The sequence below is a fragment of the Eleginops maclovinus genome, chromosome 18 (assembly GCF_036324505.1).
Source record: "Eleginops maclovinus isolate JMC-PN-2008 ecotype Puerto Natales chromosome 18, JC_Emac_rtc_rv5, whole genome shotgun sequence".
NCBI classification, from domain to species: Eukaryota; Metazoa; Chordata; class Actinopteri; order Perciformes; family Eleginopidae; genus Eleginops; species Eleginops maclovinus.
Window position 1 is genome coordinate 1,899,033 of NC_086366.1, and position 25,401 is coordinate 1,924,433.

General features: G+C 43.5%; 1 protein-coding gene across 3 annotated transcripts in view; it reads right to left on the bottom strand.

Annotated features, from left to right (window-relative positions):
• The window catches only part of LOC134879849 (endothelin-converting enzyme-like 1), a 48,883-nt gene extending 26,756 nt beyond the window's left edge, over positions 1-22,127 (bottom strand). For all 3 annotated transcript variants that reach the window (XR_010167877.1, XM_063906388.1, XM_063906387.1), the window contains exons 1-6: positions 21,981-22,127; positions 13,892-15,060; positions 12,599-12,667; positions 11,208-11,318; positions 11,028-11,120; positions 8,764-8,888 (exon numbers count right to left, since the gene is read on the bottom strand). Coding sequence is in view for 2 of the 3 variants with exons in the window: in XM_063906388.1 (XP_063762458.1) it covers positions 8,764-8,888; positions 11,028-11,120; positions 11,208-11,318; positions 12,599-12,667; positions 13,892-14,749 (1,256 nt within the window). In the remaining variant the exon portion in view is untranslated. The remainder of the gene's footprint in view (positions 1-8,763; positions 8,889-11,027; positions 11,121-11,207; positions 11,319-12,598; positions 12,668-13,891; positions 15,061-21,980) is intronic.
• Positions 22,128-25,401: the final 3,274 nt, after the last annotated feature.

The window sequence follows — 25,401 nt, forward strand, 5'->3', positions numbered from 1 at the left end:
TAAATGCATGGAAGTCATCTATATGATAATAGTAAAACAGTGTTTCTCTGTGTGGGAGACATGAGTGACATTTTACTCAATAATAACAATTATTTTGCACGTTGTATTGGAGGTACTTTCTGAAGTGTCTGAATTTCCGACTAACCGTGTTTGCATTCTTTTATGCAACGTGTGATAGGGGCTTCACACAGACTATTAACCGGCCTCAAAGCCATTCTTGTAAGCACAGTCTCTCACTTAAAGAAATGTCGTTGTTTATCATGTGGCATTAGTGAAGAGTATACACCTCCTGTATAAAGTATAAAAAACAAATCCAACAAACCAAAAAACTGTCATTTGGGTTATGTTTTGTTCAATTCACGTAACGAGCTCCCCATTGATATCAGGACAGGAGAAGGTATACACATCCTTTGTCTGAAAACCCAACCTGTTTCTGGATAAACCAAAACTCAGTTCAACTAATGCATCCACAGTTACAGCACCAGGGTTTTACTGGAAGAGAATATCTCTGCACTTTTCCTGCTGTTTCTGAGTTTGAATCTTTATCATCTATTCCACTTTTTATAAGTTGCATTGGATAAAAGCATCAGCTAAATGAAATGCATGAAATGAATTCCTTATTTTAAATGACAGTATTTTGTTTTGCTGCCCCCCCCCCGTATATTCTGAGACGTAAAGGATCACCAGAGTTATTGAATATAATATGAGGCAAAAATAAACGTCTTAACGGACTCATTAATACATCGAAACATTTAAGTTTAACTCCAAAACTTGTAACATAAAACCTTTGGTAAGTACAATAGACTCAAACTCCCCCTCAGGCTGAACCCCCCCACGCCCCCCCTTACAGGGTCACACATTGGTACATCAGTGTTCACTTTGTGCCGTAATGGAGTCACAGTGGAGCTAAACGAGAGCCTGCCGGTGAGAGGGCCGTACGGAGGTGTTAATCACCGCTGAGTGAAGGCTCGTTAGCTGAACGGATCTTAATGGGGCTCGTTAGGGAGAAGAAAAGACACCGTCCTCTCGCACTGCACACACACATTAGCTCAGGTAATGAGCCTGCAGGTAATGAGTCCTCTATTCTGTACTGCAGTCGAACCGTGATTTCAGACTGACCGTTAGATCATTTATGTTCAACTAGAATCACCTCCTGACAGTTCTTTGGATCAGCCCACCTGTCCGTCCACAGATGGTGTAACGTCAGGGATTTTTAACCCAAAAAACCTAACGATTTCCACCTCCAGACAAAGAAAAACCTCCCGTAGTTTCGAACAACGACTTGTGTAACAGAGCCTCACATTTCTTTGTATTTTATTGTATTAAAATCACCTCAAATCAGTGGGTGGAACATTTCTGCATTAAGCTGTAAACATATATGCTAAATGATTTCTTTCTTATTCAATCCGAGCAGGAGCCGAGGTGTGAGGGCGTATGACATTCTGATTTGCTTGTCATCTGTAGTCCGAATAAACGGAGATCGGCTCCAATGCTGACTCGGGTCTCATCCTTCCACAACACAATGCAGACAACGCATCTCGTAAGCACAACACTTAGTTTACCAACCACTTGTTTTTTTGGTTTTCTGTTGTCACATGATTACTGGGAACAATAGGAAATACAACAGAGCTACAAAACATCTCTGCTGTGTCTCAAATTGTGTACTTCTGAGGGGCTGTTTTGATTGCATAATCCCCATAACAGTCAATAAGTGAATGTGGTACGCTGGACACTTCTCACGCTAAACGGCCCCCAATCTCGCAAAAGCTCCGGTGAAAACAGCACTTTATATTTACTATTTCAGGAAATGACTCCTATACTGGTGTCTAAACAGAGTTGCTACCTAGCTAGCTACAAGCTAACAGCGGCAATTGTGACTTCAGGTGAGACAACACCGCACGCTCAGACATGAAACACTACACAAGTGTTAGGATATGAGGTGTACGAAGGGAAGTATCTGGAATAACATGTAGCACTTCCTGTCAAAATGCGGGATTCATCTTGTGTATGATGAACACTCCAGAACGACTTCCAAACTCTGGGAATTTAACCACCTGAGGGTGCCCTTCCAGTTCCAGTTCTTGTTACTGTACACCGAAGCCCCTCTAAATAAACACATGGAATTACAGACTCTGGCTAACCCCTCAAGATAAAATCACACACACACACACACACACACACACACACACACACACACACACACACACACACACACACACACACACACACACACACACACACACACACACACACACACACACACACACAGACCGTGGAGAGTGATGGAAGGAGCAGACGGAGGGGGGAGTGTGTGTTGTCATTATGCTTTCCCCTTCATTGGAGGCCTGCTCATCTGGCTAATGGGATTGGCTGCAGTCAGAGCAGTGTGTGGGGACGGCCCACACAGACACAGACACACACACACACACACACTGGAGGAAGGAGGAAAGAAAGGAAGATGAATGGAGGATAAGAAGCTGGAAGAAGTACTGAAATCTCATACATGAGTAAAAGTAGAAGTACTCAGGTCTTGTACTTGAGTAAAGTAGAAGTACTCAGGTCTTGTAATTGAGTAAAAGTAGAAGTACTCAGATCTTGTACTTGAGTAAAGTAGAAGTACTCAGGTCTTGTACTTGAGTAAAGTAGAAGTACTCAGGTCTTGTACTTGAGTAAAGTAGAAGTACTCAGGTCTTGTACTTGAGTAAAGTAGAAGTACTCAGGTATTGTACTTGAGTAAAGTAGAAGTACTCAGGTCTTGTACTTGAGTAAAGAAGAAGTACTCAGGTCTTGTACTTGAGTAAAGTAGAAGTACTCAGATCTTGTACTTGAGTAAAGTAGAAGTACTCAGATCTTGTACTTGAGTAAAGTAGAAGTACTCAGGTCTTGTACTTGAGTAAAGTAGAAGTACTCAGGTCTTGTACTTGAGTAAAGTAGAAGTACCAGAGTGTAGGAATACTCTGTCACAGTAAAAGTATTCTAAATGTTCCTCCAGTGAAAGTAGAAAGTACTCTCCTCTAAATGTACTTAAAGTAGTGACAGTAAAAGTAGTCATTGTCTGATTGGTCCATTTCAGAATAATATCTCTGATATGTTTTATAATGATTGATCATTAAAGTGTTCTCAGAGCTGGTAAAGGTGCAGCTAGTTTGAATGGCTTTGTATACTGCAGGGTAGCTGCTGGATTTACTGCAGGTGAACTACAGTCTGATTTAAGGAGGTTATATTTACCATCATTCATCCTAATCTGCCTAGCAACTAAAAATATGTAGTGGAGTAGAAGAGATGTACTTGGTTACTTTACACCTCTGCTGCAGAGTGATTATCGGAGGAGCAGAACAATGACGGTCAACAGATGCCGATAAGGATGGAGAGAGAGTGTGCTCACTGATCGAAAGGGATTCAGAAAACGTCTGAGAGAAAATGGGAGTGTGACAGACAGATCGAGATGTCAATAGTTGACTCAAACCACCGAGAACAAACGAGACAGCAGGAGAAATGAAACAGGAGGATGATGGGTAGAAGAGGAAGAGGTGAGAGACAAAGAGAGGAAGGACGTGTTATCTATTCATTTTTAACCATCCATCATGTCATCCTGGAACAAACAACTGTCCAACAGACGGATGAAGCGCCTCGCTGAGTTTGTCTCTTTATCGTCCGTCACCTCCTCACCCCTCAGAGCGGAGACAGCTCCTCCCGCCTAACGAGGGTCTCCTCCTCCTCTGTGGGTTTGATTATGTATTTATACTGATGTCAGGCAGCCTTCAACTCAGTTATATCTTCAAGTACAGACTAGGAAAGTAAGTGTGTGTGTGTGCGTGTGTGTGTGTGTGTGTGTGTGTGTGTGTGTGTGTGTGTGTGTGTGTGTGTGTGTGTGTGTGTGTGTGTGTGTGTGTGTGTGTGTGTGTGTGTGTGTGTGTGTGTGTGTGTGACAGAATCCAGCAGATTAAGAAATAGTGCAAAAGCGGTTTTTCTGTTCTCCATTAGACGGGAGGCCTGGAGGGGAATCGAATCTTCTCCGTATGCTCTGCTAGACAATAATACTGCGGGCCAACACCTCCAGCACCACCCCTGACCCCCCCCTGCATGAAACCAAACGGCGCTGTGTGTGTGTGTGTGTGTGACTGATTTTGAAGGACTCCTGGTCTTTCTGCAGGAGATTTTCAAATTTGTGTACATTATTTAGATTATTTTTGGGGTAGCTTTTCTATTTGATCTTTTCTATCATAAAAAATAACAGCTTTTGGATTTGAGGCAGAAAAAAGGCGAGTTTATTTATCTTATTTTATTGTATTTTTATAAATCAGTTTGTATTTTTAATAAAGTGTGTACAACCTAATTATAAACCCTTTATGAATCCTTCATAAGGGTGGTCTTATTGTAGAGTGGTACCAGATGCGCTATGTGTGTTGCTCTGGGTTTAGCTGATTGTGGTTTTCCTTTAACTTTTTATCCAATCCCATCACCAGAACATCTCTCCTGCTATCGAATGTCCAAATATCTGCACCCATACCTTAAACTTAGGCCATTCTTGCAGCTGCATGGTTGCCATAGTCTCATTAATATAGAAAATATGGACAAAAGTCATTGCATTTTCCACATAGCGATCCTTCTGATATCAAAAACGGTTTCAATAATTAACAAGATACAGATGAAGCTGCAGAAAAGAGGAAGTGGATTGTTTTTCTTTTGCACCGTCAGGCTGAAACACCGGGTGTTATCCAGCTGTGTGTTAACGCAGTGTGTGTTTTCATTTGTGTGCACGCGGCGTGTTGCTTGCTGAGTGAGGGGCGGATTAACAGGCAACGGTGCAGAGACCCCCCACGGTGAGGAAACAGGGGCATTTATAACTAGTTCTAATAAGCTATGCTAATGAGCAACACCCCTCAGGAAATTGAATAGCTGTGTGTGTGTGTGTGTGTGTGTGTGTGTGTGTGTGTGTGTGTGTGTGTGTGTGTGTGTGTGTGTGTGTGTGTGTGTGTGTGTGTGTACTAGTAATGCCAACATTTGTTTAAACCCCAGTAAAGACTTCCTGGGAGACAGAGCCAGGACTGGAGGTTGGAGGGAGCTGGAGAATGAGAAGTGAAGGAGGCGAGGAGGGATGGAAGACAATGGAAGAGGTGCAGAGGGAGATGAAGGAGAGGAGAGTATCGGGGGGGGAGAGATGGGTGTGCTGAAAGGTTGAGGAGGGAGGATCAACGAGGAAGGCAGAGGAGAGAAAAGTTTGATATGAAACTCAAACAGGAGAAGTTAAAAAGCTCCAGCTATAGAAACACAGATTAATACAGAATAAAATATGCATGGATTTCTCAAACATCAGTTATGATGATAAAGAGATGGATGCCCCGTCCATCCTGGGTGTTATTCTGGACTCCCCCCTCTCTTTCAACTCCCAGACCCGGTACCAGACACCCTAATTCATGCCTTCATCCCCTCCCGTCTGCAATGGGGTCTTGTTCGGGGTGACCCAACACTAACTAACCGACTCCAGGACTCCTGATGCAAGTCCCGCCTCCTTTACAAACTCCTTCCCCTCCTCAGCTACAGATCTCTCCATTCACCCACCTCCTGCGCATCCTTACCCCCAGCCCCAAATTATTATTAAACCTGAGTTATTATTTCTTAACGCTCATCCTGAGAACACATTTCACATCCAAGGACCAGAAGAATACACTCCTGTAAAAAGCAGCTATGAAAGCAAAGTGTTTGTCTGTATTCTAAATGCTTTATTACTTATCTTATTTATTAAGTTAATAAGCAGATCTTGTAAAGTGGAAATTGGCCGAGCATGAGGAAATCTAAATATATGTATACATACAGCTCCGAAAAAAATCACCAGACCACTCCAAATGTTTCTCAAATCTGCATCTCTACAGGCAGCCCGTCCAGTGTCTGTTGAAATGATATTGATAAAGTGGTCTCTTGTTTTTTTACGTGGTTGTATATTTACGTATTTCTAAAATATAAATGAGTAACATTGGCAAACTCAACAGAAATATAAATAATAACCTTTCAGACTTCAAAACTGAACGCACTTAGGCGCCTATTACATTCTGAGTTTGAAAGCCTTTATTAGGCTCTAACAGGGGTGTCCAAACGGGGGCCTGGGGGCCAAATGCGGCCCATGGACATGCATTTCAATTATAAGCACCTTTTCCTTTTTGATAAATTGAGGAAGATGCTGATTGTACCACTAAATTGAATATTTTTTATCCAATGTTTTTGTCACAAATGTACTTTTCGGCCCTCACCTGAATCTTGTCTTATTTTGCACTTCTTAAATATGTTAGCATAAATCACACAGTAGTATTCATGTGTTAATAAACCCGCTTCTCAAACATTTTCTAACAAATCTTAGTTAATGAGAAAAAGTCCAATAACTTATTCACATAACAAGCTTGAAATAGACCCTCCATATTTCCCCTTAAGCAATCTGAGGCTCCTGTTTTAAGGAAGGAGCTGCCAACTTGATAAAAGAAACCCTGTGGAGAGCTGGGATGCAGGCTGTTTATTATTCTCAAAGCATATTCAAGAATCAAGCATCATGTACCCACATTTGATTGATTCTGCCAACTTATAACCTTACCTATGAGGCAATAAACCTCACCTGTAGTGAAAACTGTTTGGACCCCCCTGGGCGATAAGCTAATGCCCATCTGCATCATACACCACCCAGTACATGCATGCAGTACATCTATAAAATGAGAACTTGTACAATTTAAACGTCCTCTAGATATCTATTTCCCCCCTCAGAAAGGAGAGTGAGAGTCTGTGCATCAGCAGGAAGCAGTGCTTGACGTCCGTGAACGGGAAAGCAGATTGAGAGAGGGAGAGTCGGCCTCAGTGGGACGTTCAAGTTCAGAGCAGATCGGGAGGTTCTGCTCATTTGGAGCTGAAAGAAGCTCCTCAAAGATTATTGTTTTTACAGTTTTATTCTCATTATGTGCTTTCGAACAAAAGACATGGTATAATAGATTTTTGTTAATGCCTGTTTTATAAGCACTTGTGAAACTGAGGCGTTTTATTTTGACTTCCCAGACTTAAATGTGACTGGAATTGAACTCAAGTTAACGAAACTAAAAACAAAAGTCGATTTCAACTTTCCGACCTCCGCTCCACACTTCAGCCCGTATCATCCGAACGTTAAACCTGACGGAGGGAGAGCGTGATGAAAGGGGAGAGGAGACGGGGAAGTCAGGTGGGGAGAGCAGATGAGAGAGGATGATTGAAACATAGGCGCTATTACTGAAGCCAGCGGGGGACAGACGGACAACAAGAGGAGATTGGTAAACAACACGGGAAGAGACGGAGCCCAGCAGCCTGAGGAGAGGGCAGCGATGGACGACGGTAGAGAAGCTCTGATGGAGTGTTAGAGCTTCTCTACATACTGATATACACCTGAACATCAGCAGGAGAGGACTCTTTAAAGTAGAGACTCTACATACTGATATACACCTGAACATCAGCAGGAGAGGACTCTTTAAAGTAGAGACACTACATACTGATATACACCTGAACATCAGCAGGAGAGGACTCTTTAAAGTAGAGACACTACATACTGATATACACCTGAACATCAGCAGGAGAGGACTCTTTAAAGTAGAGACACTACATACTGATATACACCTGAACATCAGCAGGAGAGGACTCTTTAAAGTAGAGACGCTACATACTGATATACACCTGAACATCAGCAGGAGAGGACTCTTTAAAGTAGAGACTCTACATACTGATATACACCTGAACATCAGCAGGAGAGAAGAATGCTGAACACACTTCTTGTTTTTGAAGAAGGAAAATTAACATATTCTAATGGGGGATTAATTTCACCGGACATAATGACCAGGCATTTTAAATATGTCTGTTTTAAACAGATTTCCACGGTCAAAAACGGGTAATTAAAGGATAACGGAGTTCATAAAATGACCAGCGCTGTATGTGTCGTGAACCGGTGACTCGTGAAATTACCAAAGTGTGTGAATAGGTCGCTGAGACCGACCTGTATCCAGTCAGACTCAGACCACAAGTAATCCAGCCGCCGTCACACAGCCGGGCGGCCATGCGTGAGGCGGAGTGTGGGTATTTGTGTACAGCAAAGCCACTATTGGCAAGCTGTCAGCCGCTCACACTACACACGCACACACACACACACACACACACACACAGCCTGACGTGCAGCAGCCCTCTTGAGTCTGTCAGGGAAAAAAAGGGGGGATAAAGTGTGTGTGTGTGTGTGTGTGTGTGTGTGTGTGTGTGTGTGTGTGTGTGTGTGTGTTGTGTTCATCCATGAGTCTGCAGGTGGCAGAAAGTGGTGTGTGTGTGTGTGTGTGCCGATCAATAATAATCAGCTGCAGTAAAGCTGGAAGTTCACACAACAGACTTACCTCACACACACACACACACACACACACACACACACACACACACACACACACACACACACACACACACACACACACACACACACACACACACACACACACACACACACACACACACACACACACACAGCAGCGCTCAAAAAAACAATCTATACACCTCATGACAAGGCATTGTAGTCCAAACTTTAGTGACAAACACACACACACACACACACACACACACACAAAACAACCTCAAAGAAAAGCGCTTACTCACGTTTAAAAAGTACGCACTCAAAGAATGGCTGCCTCTAATTTTATCGATTTTCCACACACACCTACACACCTTCATCTTTCTCTCCCCCCTCTCCCCACCCTGGACCCTCCCCCTCCTCCCGTTCTCTACCTCTGTGAAGTGCTCTTAATGATGTCGGAGACTTTCTGGATGTAATCGGTGGCGAGCACCACGATCTCTTCGTCCTCCGATAAGTTGTCGTGGAAGATTCGGTCCAGCAGACGTTTCCAGTGAAGCTGTGGAGAGAGGAGGGGGTTCTCAGTTTAGGAGGAGACAAAAATAACCACATAAAAAAAACCATTCATTAAGGCCACTTTATTTAGAACTCAGAATCCTTTAATTAGGTTTAAAATAAACTGTCGTTGTATATTTCATTACGCTTGATTAATTCCTATTGCTTTCATGTATTCCTTTACGTTTACTGGTTGTTGTGTCCTGATTGGTTCATTTATTTTGCTCATTTTGTGTGCTTCTTGTTGTTGATCATTTATTTATCATTGGCTAAATTCAAGGGAGGATTCTTGCCGTCTTTCACATTTCTTATTCTTATTTTAGGGGGGATTTGATGCAGTCTTGTGCATTTGCAAATACAGTACATGTTGTTTTAATTGCTTTAAAGGGTTATGTAGATAATTGACATCCATCCATCTTCTCCCACTTATCCGTCAGGGTCGCGGGGGTAACAGCTCCAGCAGAGAGCCCCAAACTTTCCTTTCCCTGGCCACATCAACCAGCTCTGACTGAGGGATTCCAAGACGCTCCCAGGCCAGCGGAGAGATGTAACCCCTCCCCCTGGTCCTAGGTCTACCCTTTGGTCTCTTCCCAGCTGGATGTGCCTGGAACACCTCCCTAGGGAGGCGCCCAGGTGGCATCCTCACTAGTTGCCCGGTGTCCACCAGGAGGTTCGAGGGTTACCGCCCCTTGAGGCACCTAAGACCTTGAGACCGCAGCTCCCTGCCGCAGCTTCGGAAGTAGAGGCTTTGAACACCGCCCACTCTGGTTCAATGTCTCCAGCCTCCAAAGGGATGCCTGAAAAGCTCCACCGGAGGTGTGAGTTGAAGGCCTCCTGGACATGGGACTCCTCCAGACGTTCCCAGTTCACCCGAACTACACGTTTGGGCTTACCAGGTCTGTCCAGAGGCTTCCCCTGCCACTCGACCCAACTCACCACCAGATGGTGATCAGTTGACAGCTCCGCCCCTCTCTTCACCCGAGTGTCCAAAACATGCGGCCTCAGGTCCGATGATACGATAACAAAATCGATCATGGACCTTCTGCCTAGGGTGCTCTGGTACCACGTACACTTATGAGCATCCTTATGTTCGAACATGGTGTTTGTTATGGCCAATCCATGACTAGCACAGAAGTCCAGTAACAAACCACCACCCCGGTTCAGATCGGGGGGGGGGGGGGGGCGTTCCTCCCAATCACGCCCCTCCAAGTGCCTCCATCAACATGTGCATTGAAGTCTCCCAGCAAGACTAAGGAGTCCCCTTCAGGAGCCCCATACAGGACTTCTTTCAGGGTCTCCAAGAAGGCTGAATACTCTGAACTGCTGTTTGGTGCATAAGCACACACAACCGTCAGAGTTTTCCCCCCCACGACCCGCAGGCGTAGGGAGGCCACCCTCTCGTCCACTGGGGTAAACTCCAATAAAGCGGCACTCAGCCGGGGGCTTGTGAGTATCCCCACATCATACATTACATTAACTAATGACTCTTATATTTACAGTGATGTTACAGCAAAATAAATAACAGCAAACTGAAACCGGTTGAATCTTTTTCCTCTAATCTGTTGGTTTTTCCTTCATAATGAATTCTTGTTTGTCTTTTTGCAGTTTCTTTAGATCGAAGCCTTTATCTCTCTCTTCATTTCTCACCCATCCCTTCCTCGACCATAAAACACAGGCAGGATTTTAAATCCTTGTTCCCTCTCCTCTTCCTCCCCCATTGCTTGTTTCCCCTCTCATGTCTCATAATTTCCCCATCTTCTCTCTCCCTCCTTTTTTTATTCTGTACCTCAACCTCCCTGTCTACTGCTGCAGGGCGGACAGCTTTTGTGAGTCACTCAGGCCTGTGTGTGTGTCTGTGTGTGTGTCTCTTCACTACTCCCCTCCTGACTAACACACACACACACACACACACACACACACACACACACACACACACACTCGCTGCACCACTTAAAATGCTCTGTTGGACTTCAAATCTTAATCCATCACGTCTGCTCCTACACAAAAATGCATTTCACATACTTGTAAATGATGTGTATGTATACAGTGTGTGTGTGTGTGTGTGTGTGTGTGTGTGTGTGTGTGTGTGTGTGTGTGTGTGTGTGTGTGTGTGTGTGTGTGTGTTTGTGTTTGTGGCACTCACACTGGGCGCGATGTTCTGTAGTTGCCGGAGGGTGATGCGGTTATACATGGTGCTGATGTCCTTTCTTTGGTCATCATATTCTGACACAGTGATCTGAGAAGGAAGAGTATAATGTTTTAATCCAACACACACACACACACCCCCCCTCCCCCCCCCCCCACACACACACGATCAGCTCACGTTGGCCAGACGGGTCTCCAGATGTATAATCTCCTTGGACTTCTGCGTGGCGTTGTGAGCTCCCAGCATGCTCAGCAAGCGCTCCATCAGAGCCTTGTACGCCGCCAGGATCTGAAAAACAAACAAAGCACAGCGACATCAGCGCTAATCGACGGGAGGAGCCGGACTTCATCAGTAATGGACGCTGACAGGGTGACATGTGGCAGAGTGGACGGGATAACAAAGGCACAGCGGGTGACCGAGGCACAAAACAGGTGGATTGATGGAGAGGAGAGGGAGACGAGTATTGACGGAGGAAGAGGGAGGGAGGGGAGGAAGGATTAAAGACAGCAAGAAGGGGAGGAAGAGGAAAGGGAAGTCAAGTATGAAGTAGAAGACGTTAAAGAAGGGAGAGAAAGTCGGACGAAAAGGAAGCTACACTTTCGATCTGAAAATGTGGAAAATTCAGATGGCATGCTCTTAAATATCTAGCAGGGGGCGACTCCTCTAGTCTAATTGCATAAAAGTCTAGAAAAAAATGAGCCTACTTGTGACTTGATTTGTTTAAAGGAAAGGATCAGAAACTTCTGGGTCTGCAAAGTGAAGCCAAATGCAAAAACACCTTAAACCTGCATTCTCTCTTCTGTCCAGCAGGGGGCCAAACGTCTACTAAAGACGACTATGAGAAAATGACCCCTCTTCTAACTTCATTTATTAGCCCAGTAAACATTTTCCTGATCAGTCCATGGTCTCCATCTCTAGTCTCAAGTCTTTTTTAAATGTGTAAATGATCGTTCCTACAGAGTAAAATAGACAGGGTTATTTTAGGGCGGGGCTAACATGCGATTGAGAGGTGCATTGTCTAATTAGGGTTCGTCTTACAACTTAAACCCTTTCACAGAGTGTTTCCAGTTCATGAGAGCTAACATTTCTTGTTAAACACCTTGTTCAATGTTTGGTTGTACTTCCCTCCACCCTCTCGTACATTCTGGTTTCAAAAACAAAGACGGAGATCCAGAAAACAAAGATATTAACGGCCAAAACACAGATTTCGAGGCTTCAAAATCGTATATAATTCTTGTTATTCTTGTATACAGTCTATGGGAAGAGCATAGATGTAGACAAAAGAAAGGGACTGGAAAGAAAGGGTGGACATGTTTGGATCAGAACCTGGAATTAAAAAGAGGAGAGGAAGTCCGGACAAACTAATACAGTGGTTGATGGTGCTAGAAAGTTCTTGAACATTGTGGATATGCAGGGGATTTTGGAGAATTGACACCTGTTATCAATCCAGTAGGTAGGTGGTAATGCAACGGTTGGATGCCGCCCGCCTTTGAAAAACCAAAGAAGAAGAAAAAAGGGAGATGATGGGAGAGGGAAGGGTGTAAGGTGAGGTAAGGAAGCATGTTTACCTTCACACTGTCCTCATCCTGTCCCAGATACAGGCTCCGATCAGGCAGCGTGAGCCCCTCCTGATCAATCTGTAGACACACACACACACACACACACACACACACACACACACACACACACACACACACACACACGTCATCAAATATGTGCTGCTAAGACCTCAACAGATGCGCATTCAAAGGCTTTGTTAATATTTAATTAAATCTGTATTAATGCCAACCTTTACAAGCCAATCCACACACTGTTTGGGAAACACATGAATTATGTATAATGTTTAATATTTTATGCCCACATGTAGAGTCAATGTTTATTACTCCTGCGTAAATATCATTGTATCATTTCATATTTCTGAGATAAACCCCAGGATTACTTCTTCTTCTTATGAACAAACCCCCTTAAAGCCCATTTGATTATCTGGAAAATGTGTCATATCAAAGCTGAAAACAGGACTGTGTCCTAGCTGATAAAAAAACAGCCATTTTTCAGATTTATGGTTTCCGGAGGCCAGCGCCAATACGTGATGCTTCCCCCGATAACACTTAGTTGATATGATTTGTTTACTGTTGCTTTTTTGTCAAACTGAGGCCACAAACCGTTCTGTAAAAGCTGAAACACAGCAGAAAAAACCCCTAAATTCAAAGTGTAGAAGCTTTTTCAGCAGCTCTGATCTACTCACAGTGGAGGAAATAAGTATTTGATCCCCTGCTGATTTTGAACAGTCTATACTTTTAATGCTAGGTTTATTTTAACAGTCAGAGACAGAATATCTGAAAGAAAATCCAGAAATGTAGATTAGAATTAAAATCCTTGTTGGTTGTAAGAGGATCAAATACTTATTCCAATAAAACGCGAATACATTTTTAATGTCCATTTCTGGATTTTCTTTTAGATATTCTGTCTCTCAATGTGAAAACAAATCTAGCATTAAAAGTAGAGACTGTTCTCTAACAAAATCAGCAGGGGATCAAATACTTATTTCCTCCACAGTATAAGAGCAGAATTAGAGTCGTGTGAATACAGGCTGGAATACTTGCAAGTATGCGAGTATGCAAAACAGAGTTTGTTTATTTGACATGTAAACTTCCCTCTAAAGCAGGGGTGTCCCAACTAATTAAATGTATTATGTCAACAGATTTCACATAACTGAATTAGGTTTATTGAAAGCAACAATATTAAGTTGAACCTAATATCGTTGTGTTCTATAAACCTGATAAAGTTATGGAAAAGGTGTTGGCGTAATACATTTAATGAAAGTCCGTTTTCAGTTTATTCAGTTCATCCTTTTCTCTCACCCTGATTGCGTTCCTGGAGGAGTTCTTGTCGTCCACGTTGACGGTGAGTGAGAAGAACACGGCGGTGCTGTAGACCCCCTGGGTCCGGTACAGGAGCTCATTGAAGTCCGGCCTCTGGGGAGCGCCTTCTCGCTCCCACCCAGGCGTTTTGGGAGGAGCCCCAGCCATGTCCCACCCTCCGCAGCTGTCAATCACCTCCGTCATGGGGTCCGATCCCAGCTTGTCGATCTCCTGGACGTTGATGCAGGATCGGTAGAACTCCTTCACCTTGCGCTCGGCCGAGTCCGGTTCTCGCCTTCGTATCGGCTCCAGCAGGAGGCGCTCCAGTTTCTCCTCGTTGTGCTCCCCGATGGCGGTGATGATGCCGTAGCTCAGTTTGTCCTCGGGGATGCCGTGGCGCCTCAGCCAGCCGCCACATGCGAACGAGTAGAAGTCCTCGCACGGTTGGATGGTCGGGTCAATATTGGACTGGACGAAGCGCGCTGCCCGCAGGAGGGAGCGTTTGCGTTGGCAGTCCTGTCGGCACTGCGGGTCCTGCTGGGCGTCCAGGGAAATGTACTTGAGTGCCAGCATGCTGCCCAAGATGACGCACATGCCGGCGGCAAACACCAGCGCCGAGAGGAGGCAGATCTCCCTCCGGCTCCATCGAGGAAGCCCCCCGCTGCTGCTGGTGCTGCCCAGGTCTCTGTTTCGACCGTTGGACAAGGTCCCGCCCCGACCACGCGTCATATGGCGGTCCAGGCTGCCCCCCAGATGAAGGGTCATACCGTTGCTGAGGATGTCACTGCTGTAGCGACCGCCATTTTTCACCTCCTGGAACTCGTCGTAGTGGGCAGTGAGCGAGTACGTCTTCTCCATTTCGATGGAGGTATAAGGGTGTCAAGAGAAGGGGATGAAAGAGCCGTTATATCTGTGTTTAGAGTACAGTCATGACTAGTCCCACTGCTCAAAAGCGAGGACTCCCACCATGGGGCAAAACACTGTCAAAATCCCGTTGACCCTATTTAGGCAAAGTCCCCTTTATTCTCTTTAAATCAAAAGCCGGCAGAGCAAGGGACTCCCATTGTGCGTGAGGAATCTCATGGGTCCAGCTCTCTCACTCATCCTCTTTCTCTTTGCTCCCTTTCCATTTGTTCTCCTCCCTCTCTCCAAAACCAGTTACAGCTGACCTGTCGGTAAAAATAGAAATGAGATAGGGCAAGGCTGTTAGTCGACAGAGAAATAGGAAATTGAATCCATCGTTACAACAGAAAAGCATCTTTTTCCCTTCTGTGTCTCACCCTGCTCCTCGTTGCCTGAATGATTGGTTTTATTTTGGTATTAAAAGTTGATGAGATGTAATCATTGCTCTTTAAGAAACATGTGGTACGCTTTAAGATTAAAAGCATGCAAAACACAGCAGATGGGGATCCCTGAGTAGTCTCTCGCAGTATCAGCTGGGCACGAAGAGGTGTGGCAAAAAGCATAACAATTAAATCTTAATTTCATTAAAAAATGCCATAAATGGTTTAATGCAACATCCAAAACCCCAGGCCTTAAACGGTTTTCGAGAGACTTAATATAAAATCCTTGTTTCAAAGCAATACCAAGCTATCACATTACAAGCAGCTGCCCCAAAAATGATCATATGCATCCCAAATTGTTTTCAGAATAAACACACATGAACATTAAGACCTGCAATACACTGGATTTAAAGCAATTCAGGCATTTGATGAAGCCAGAACAACCAGACAGAGCCTTTTCCCTCACTCTACATATAGCCTGAAGGCAAAATCAGAAGCCTTAGCACAGAGGGACTGATTGAAACGGATTGTTTTATGGATGCTTTCCCAGAGCAAGTCCACACCCTGGTTTGTGTGTTTTTTTTAATGGCTGGATGCAGTGTACTTGCTGAAAAGCTGTGAAGGCGATCTGTGGACATTGATCCCTGTTATCTCCGCTGAGAATAGCAAACTTCAGCACTGATGTCTTTAACAAGCTCTGTCTGCTCGGATGGGAGTGCAGTATGTAGATAAGACGGAGAAAAATAAAGGAAGAAGGATAGAAAGCAAGAACAAGGGTTGCAGGTAAACACAGATGAGTAGCAGGTTCACTCACGAGGGAATTGAAATCAGTGGTGAATAGCAGCTATTAGAATCCTGACTTTATGATCAGATCACAACATTTTTACCATTTTCAGAAACCCTCAAAATGTAGACTTTTTTCTCCAAATTCTGACTTGAACAAATTTTGGTCAATCCACATGTGTCTCCTCTTCTGGCTCGAGACATTTTTTCTCTAATTTCTGACTTTTTCTTAAAAATCTGACTTTTGGGGGGAAATCTTAAAATCCTGACTTGAGTCTGAATATCTCAAACTGAAAGACTTTTATCCTTAAAATCCTTAAAAATTGTAAATTGAATCTCAAAATCAAAACCTTTTTACTATTTTCAAAAAAATCGCAAAATCAAAACTTTTTTCGCAGATTTTTTTGAAATTCTGTTTTTTTTGCTAAATTTTTGACTTTTTAAAATTCTCAAATTTATGACTTTTTTCCCCAAAATTTCGGTCTCTCTTGACGATCGACATTTGTCTCCGCTTCTGTCCACATGAGCTTTAGTCTGCAGTCCCACTCACAAGTTCTGTTTATTTTGGTAGTTCATTATAGCAGAGCCATCTCCACAACAAGACACTACAGAGTTATTAAACATGTGTATTAAAGGGGAAGAGTAAGCTTGAGAGAGAGAATACAGGGAGAAGAGAGCAAGGGTGAAGAGATAACATTGATGTCTACCACTGCAGAGATCTAAGGTTCAAGTCCTGGTGGCATTATGTGGTTATAATTCAGCTCCCATTAAACTTCCTGAACACTGATATAATCCTGTCCAAGAGAAGCTCACAGCAATAACGACAACGGCGGTAACAACAAGAACTCCCATGATCCTGTTCTACTGAAACAACAGCAATGGCCCGGTCTAATGTCATTTCTGATTTAGAGGCCCATAAAAGACATATTGTGCTCTTAAAGGACCATATAATTTACTCTAAATCACATACACAAGATAAAAGCTAGATTTGTTGCAGTGTTTGGAAGTGTGGAGCATTTTCACAACCCTTTGGACATCCATTGGCTTTTCCCAGCAGGGGATCGAGAAACAGAGTAGACAGACATGCAGTGTAGCCTACCTGTCAAGGGCTGACAGCATGTTGTTAGAGGTAGTGAAGAGTAAGGACCACACAAGCAGCTAACAGCACCTGAGTGACATCTGCAGGAATGTTTACATGCTGCTTAATGTGCTGCAACTGAGCAGCTAATTAGCTATCTAGCCTGCAAACAGATGTAAGAAGTGTACCTTTCCCCAGTGACTGTTGGCTCATTTAAGAAGTGAAGGTGCAGGACAAGAAGTTGCTTCATGTAGTAAGGTTGATAAGGAGGGAAGCTAATGTGGTCGTTGGAGCAGGATGCTGTGTAATAGTTATTCAGTGTGAGTGCCTGCTAAATTTATGATTGCCTTACACTAATATGATTGTTGTCATTCGGACTAACAGTATACAGATAAGCTAAGCTAAAGGAGGCTAATGTTGGGCTATAAAGGAACTACAGCACGGTCACATGACTTCACGTCAGCACCGCTAAGCTAAAGGCGGCTAATGTTGGGCTATAAAGGAACTACAGCACGGTCACATGACTTCACGTCACCACCGCTAAGCTAAAGGAGGCTAATGTTGGGCTATAAAGGAACTACAGCACGGTCACATGACTTCACGTCACCACCGCTAAGCTAAAGGCGGCTAATGTTGGGCTATAAAGGAACTACAGCACGGTCACATGACTTCACGTCACCACCGCTAAGCTAAAGGAGGCTAATGTTGGGCTATAAAGGAACTACAGCACGGTCACATGACTTCACGTCACCACCGCTAAGCTAAAGGAGGCTAATGTTGGGCTATAAAGGAACTACAGCACGGTCACATGAATTCACGTCTCCACCGCTAAGCTAAAGGAGGCTAATGTTGGGCTATAAAGGAACTACAGCACGGTCACATGACTTCACGTCTCCACCGCTAAGCTAAAGGAGGCTAATGTTGGGCTATAAAGGAACTACAGCACGGTCACATGACTTCACGTCACCACCGCTAAGCTAAAGGAGGCTAATGTTGGGCTAGATGGCGTTTAGTCGTCTCATTTAGACATTTGTTAGCAACCTCTGTTTTTTAATTCTCCAGTGGGGTATTTACTGACCTTTTTATATCCTTTTTTCCGACATCTAACCTAAAACCTGTGGATAGCAGGTGAAAAGGATCAGCTGTTGATGGAGCACGTCTGCCTTCACTCTCCCTGTCGAAGCTGCGATGACAAGTGCAGTGCAGAGGGGACTGAGTTCTCAGAGTGGAAAGTCAAAAATGGGAGTGTTGTGTGTCCGTGCTATGTCATTATCAATTCAAAATATCATCCATCAATCCTCTGCCTTGTCTGACACACACACACACACACACACACACACATTATTATTATTGAGTTGCTGTTCAAAATGAATATAGTCCTTCTTTGCAACTTCTCCTCTCTCCTTCACGTTCACATATGTCACAAGACCTTAAGCATTATCATGAATGATTATGCATGCACACACACACACACACACACACACACACACACACACACACACACACACACAAACACACACACACACACACACACACACACACTGAGTGGACACCCGGAGTATGGCTAATGGATTGGATCTTGTGTGTACCATCACAGGCAGAGGCATGTGTGATAAATGGCTATTTACTGAACATGACAGGGCCTAATATCTTAGAGTTGTACTAATACTGCTGCACACACACACACACACACACACACACACACACACACACACACACACACACACACACACACACACACACACACACACACACACACACACGCATCAGAAACACGCCCTGGTTGATACATGGCGCCTTGTCAGTAGTCAGGCATTTCCCATACATCTTTTCTACAACAGATAATATCTTATTTACTTTTAGCAGGGGTTCTCAAAGTGGGGTCCGGGGACCTTCAGGGGTCCTGCAGATGGCACAGAATGTTCCCGTTAAATCAAATTAACCAGAAGATCTTTAGAAAGTGACATAAGCACTTTTTTGACTGATTTATGCAAATTAAAGGTTTGCACTCATTTAAACGCTAATTATTTTTCCAATTTATAGAAAATCTAGTCATGGTTTATTTTTTGAACCCAAAAACAAGTGTGACAACATCTATACAAGTGCAGAGTTATAGACTACATGGTCCGTACAGATTAAAACACGAGTTCTTGATGAGCATCAGATGTTATTTCCTGGTGCAGAACAAGTGGAAAAAAGGCTTAAAAGCATCAATTGAATTGTCAATCGCTCCACTAGTTTCAGTTTGATGATTTCTTTATCTGGCGTTTGATGTTTTCCAGGTTCTTTCTCAGGTTTGATAAGAACGCTCCCACTAAAACTGATGCTCATTTTGCAAGAATTGCCAACATTTTGTGTTTAGCATAAAAGGAACACAGCTTTTTTCTGGAAATGGTTTTCATGATAAGAGAGGAAGCGTTACATACAACCAAAACAGTTTTTTGGTTCACATAATGTACTCATTTTGCACATTGCTCATGTTAATATATCCATCATATATGAAAATATACAGGGAGAGGAACACTGGGGAAGTCACCTGACACCGTTGAATGTCAACGGTCTCAGGATAGATTTGGATTTATGAAGAGGGAACATGCACAAAGGGACTTGATTGACCTTTCACTTGCTTTTCTGACCTCATATATTAAATCCCCAGAGAAGGTCCATGGATAATCAATGAGCAGAGGCCTCTGATGGTTCAGGTTCACATCACTGGTGAGGAGATTTTGCACAAAGTACACTAGTGGAGTCTAATGGAGAATCAGCTGTAAGCAGGGGCTCAATATATGAGCTGTGCTTCTTACGTAGAGGTAGTGGAGTAACACGTCGCCGTTTTTATCCAAGGACTTAGAAAACGGTCAGATTAGTTAACTGCATTCAAGATCAAGTTGCAAAATTGAACAACGGCACTTAAAAAGGACCATAAAGATAGCCTTTAATATTCATTGTCAGTATTATCTACTGTTAAATCAATATCAACAAACAAAATGGTCTTTAATTCAACATTTTACATGTAGTTTCACACGTTAAGCTAATGCATTTAGCAACACATTTTCCTCAAAACCTATCACAAATATATATATATATATATATATATATATATATATATACTGTATATATACTGCCCTGATAGACTCTGATCCGGGCAGCAGGATGTCAGAACATCTAATCATCTACTTTGCAGACTGAAAGACATCAGACCCCAAATAAACGTCTAATCTTGTATGTGTATTGCTAAATGAAAGCTAATTTCCTTGCAGGATTCGGGCTGTTTTCTACGTGTTGATTGCACAAAGCTTGAGTTAAATGAAATGTACAGTACCACCACTTTCCAGGCATCACGTAAAACTTAACATCAATTCTAACTCTTCCTTCTCCTGCTGCACTTGGTGATGATATTCAGTGGTAGCCAGAAATAAGGGCTTACCAGGGGAACTACTTTTATCTCCTCTCGGGCGAGTTACGTCACCTGAAAGCCCCCTATAAATGGGTTTATTATCCCCTAATCAAAGTGGTCACAGAGTCTGCCCCAGAAACGTGGGAGTGGGAGTCTCCCATCCCCCCCGCCCAAACCCCCAGAGCCTTATCACCGGCCGCCAGAGGCTGCAGTAGAGGGCTACGCTGCTTTGCGTTTGGACACACAGCTCAAGGGTCCTATACAGTACCGACCAGGAGACTGTTCTTAGGCTTACACCTTCTTAGGCATTAAAAAGTGTGGGAGAAACAGCCACGTTTTTATGAGCACAAGGAGCTCTTCATTTCTACTTTATGACTAAAGCAGAAGCTGGAATCAAATCAAGTCAAATCCCTCCTTACCCTGTCAAACACACACACACACACACACACACACACACACACACACACACACACACACACACACACACACACACACACACACACACACATATATATATATATATATAAGTTGCTGACTGACTGCAACTCCATTAACCTAAAAGACTCCTGAAACTTTTTGGAGGGAGCAATATCCCCAAGAAATGTGACACTAGTAATGGTTATTTCTGATGATGTATTTGACAAATAAATGTAATTTTCTTCAAATAAAAGCAGCTTTTCTTGGTTGTGCCATATGCCTAATGAAAGATTGTCCTCTGAGGTGGATTAGTTTCCCCAAAAGTGGATACTTGTTAAATTGCATTGATTTTTAAGGTGTTCTGTACATGATAGGGAAGAGCGTCTCTATCTGTGGACAAGCAGATGAGTTAGCGCTGTGCAAGACTAAAAGAGAGAGACAGCTGTGATTTCAAACTTTTTAGGGCGATGCAAAAACTCGTGTATGTGCGTAAAGACGCAGACGTGGATTCTGCAAGGTGTGCAAAAACAACAATAGAAAACAAAAGCTAACAAGAAGTGTGAAATCAATCTTTTGCACATAGCCGATAATATTGGGTTTTTACTTATGATGAATTCCAATGGCAATCACATTAACATATGACTACCAAACCATCACCAAAGGTGCAATCAAGTAACGTAAAGGAATAAATACACAGCAATCAATAGTTATTCTCTGTAGAGACAACATCAGCCAGTAGTTCATTAAAGTAATGTCCACACCGACAGACATCCAAGGAAATCTATTTGTCTTTTTTACAGCTGGTCGACAGGCGCATCTGATTACCACCCAAACTTCTACACCTCTTTACTGCCATCGTAAAGAAGAGACTGATCACCAAGACACCATGTGCGTAAAAACCCTACGTGTCAGCTCCTGAAACGTGATTTCCAACTTCATCTGTGACACATTTCCTTCATGGCACCTCTCCTTATGATAAAACAACACGATCATATGTGGGTTTACCCTACGGGATGCCTAAATTAGCCCAGTATAGAGTGTTCAGTTCTGTCTAATGAACAACCAGCTCCAGCTCGGAGGTGTGGAGAGCCCCGGAGCGATGCAAACTTGAAAAAAATAAAATAACCATACCTGTAGCGAGTGAATCAAAATCCACCGGTGGGGAAAAAAAGTGCCTTCGCTGTGAGTGAGCAGGAGGAAAAATAAGAGGAGATCCAGTCCACTGTAGGACCGACGGATTATCCTGTCCCTCTGCGGAGGAAAGGCTCTCACCGTCCGGGCTCCGCACCGCGCTCTGCCCGCTGCAGCGCACCGCCTCCGGTGTGAGGAGGGGAGAGAGAGGGAGGGGAGGGGAGAGGGAGAGGGGGTCCTCCTTCGTTAAGGTAACACACACACACACACACACACACACACACACACACACACACACACACACACACACACACACACACACGTCAATCCTCGTCCAATGTGCTTTTTTCTGTATATATTTTTGCATAATAGGTGTGTGTGTGTGTGTGTGTGTGTGTGTGTGTGTGTGTGTGTGTGTGTGTGTGTGTGTGTGTGTGTGTGTGTGTGTGTGTGTGTATACTGAATATGTTTTGTAGCAAGTTATTTCAGGAGGAGATTGACTTGAATGCTGTACTTTTTTTTTTACATCAATTCACTTGTTCCCATTCACATTTAAAAAGAAGATAAAAGAGGGAGGGGGTGGTTCTTAATTAAGACACACACACACACACACACACACACACACACACACACACACACACACACACACACACACACACACACACACACACACACACACACACACACACACACACACACAGTTAAACAGATGTTAATCCTTGTCCACTGGCTGCTTTTTTATTCTCTTTCTTCTGTTTTGCATAATTGGTATTGGTGAGTGATAATGAAGCCAAATGCACATTTCAGATTACTTTCAACTTAGTTTCAAAGCAAATCCTCCCACTCTGAATGTTACTCTTGCCAGTTATGCTCTGTTTTGGGGAGAAAATTGACTTGAAATTGAGATATTTTGATTGTCAATTCTAAATCAAAACATCAACATCAAGGAGATTCAAGATGGGAGGAGTCCAAACACACACACACACACACACACACACACACACACACACACACACACACACACACACACACACACACACACACACACACACACACACACACACACACACACACACACACACATTTATATTATTTTTCAGTTGTTTTTTGTGAAAGTTCTTCTACTCATCCTATTTTTTCTGTTTGTTTTGTTCTGTTTTTTGAGGAAGATTGACTTGAAATTGAAGCATTTGGATTTTCTATTTGAAATCACTGTATTCTATTCCACATTTAAAGGAGATACACACTATCTTAAAGCTCATAATGCAAAGAAAACCACGCTAACTTCGGATAGTGCTACCACCCATAGGTTTCTTTACCTGACAGAAGCACCTCAGCTTTATGTCTTTTAATAACGTTGAGGAGTGAATAAATAAAGATGCAGATTTGAATTTATACAATCCCAGCAGCTCAGCTCATTCCCAAATGAACAAGCCTGTTCTACTGATTGATCGGCTGCAACGTTTTATGAGACTATCAAATCACAAAGTCAATTTTAATAAATCCTCAGCTGCTAAACATCAGCGACTCCAACATTAATCTGAGAGTCACGAAACAAAACAAAGGAATCCCTCCTTAAAGGTCGGCTAAATATTATCATGCAAATCAGATGAGTGACTAACTGACCGTGACATTAACCCGACTAAAGAGCATATGAGAGGAAGAGAAAAAACATATTATTGTTGACCTTTTTCAACACAGCGGCTCATTGCCAAGATGACAAGCTTTTAGAAAATGTTAAGTAACAATACAAGACACACACAGGCTGCACGCTGGGGGGTTCGCTCTGCAAAAGAAGAGGAACCGAATGCAGACACTAAAGCAACACCTAAGTTCGTATTGGAGAATCTGTTTAGAATGAACAGGAGTATGTTATGCAACAGAAATTCAACGGGCTGCAGGTTGAAATTACAGGTTGACAAGATGTAGAAATGGCTTTCAAACAGACATGTTCTGCAGAAGAAATGGACATACGTACAGTAAACTAACTCTGGTGCGGACCAAGTCAACAGGTCTGAGAACAAGACCATTTCCAAGTGAAGCATGGGAGGATGAAGCCCTCTTTATTGTCACATACATGCACACAGCAGAGCACACACAGTGAAACTGGTCCCCTGCATTTAACCCATCCTAGTGCTAGGAGCAGTAGGCAGCTGTTGTGCAGCGCCCGGGGAGCAATGGGGAGGGGGGATTGGAGGTGTCCAGTGCCTTGCTCAAGGGCACCACAGCAGGGCCTAGGAGGTGAACTGGGACCTCTCCAAGTAGCAGTCCACTTTCCATATTCCGGACTAACGTTGTGCCGTTAGAAAACATGATCCTCACTAATTGCAAGAAGTGAAAAACAGGATTAAGTGCTCTATGAAACAAAGTCAGAATCAAAGATGGCTAAAGCCTATTCTCACTTATATTAGGATTAGCCAAACAGACTCATAAAAGGACTCTTAAACAACCGATTTATTAGACATTTCCATATTTTTCAGACACTCCGTTTGGACATTCATGTTTAATTAGAGAACGCATATGGAGGAGATCTCCTCGGCTAATTCACATTTAACTTGCAGTTATTTTATCCCACTTTGAAATGACCCGGAAGTTACCATGATGAGATAACCAATACAGTGTCCTCTCCTAAATCCTGATGAACTCTCCTTCCCACCCTCCCTTGACCCCATGACGTTTCTTCACTCAGGTAAAGGAAAAGTGGTTAGGGAAAGAGATAGCACCTGATTTTTTTTGGGGACAGTTTCGACCACAGCTCATTCTGCTCACAGGTAACAACAGCGAGGGAAGCGAGGCACACTGGCCTATAATCCGGCTCAGTGAAGCACTGGATTTGGGGTTCAGCTGTCAGCTCTGCACAGAAGCAGGACACTTGGCAAAAAATTATTCCACAACACTCGCAGCACCGCACACCCAGAATTACAACGAGTAACCCCGGCAGAGCGGAGAGAGGAGGGAGCGCCGGGGGAAGCTGATGATGAGCAGATGAGCTGGGATCAATGTCGGAGTTTGACGAAGAAGAGGGGAGGGAGCGCACGGATGAGTGGCGCTCCCGTCCCTCGGCACTTTGATTCAGCCTCATTCGTTATTAGGGTGTTATTTACACACCTGCTGCCACGAGACAGGCTGGGTAACTCACTCTCATCTCTTTCTGGCTCACACACACACACACACACACACACACACACACACACACACACACACACACACACACACACACATATACACACACTTACACAAATAACACTGCAAGCAAACATCTGTGCCAACTTCCCCCAAACACTTCCTCTTGACAATAGAGCAGGGCAGAAATACGTAAGTCCTGCACCCTGAAATGAGTCAGCATTTCAATGTTCCCTCATCAGGAAGTAAATAGATTTATTATGTGTTTTTGGTTAAGAGCTGAAACAACGTCTGTGGT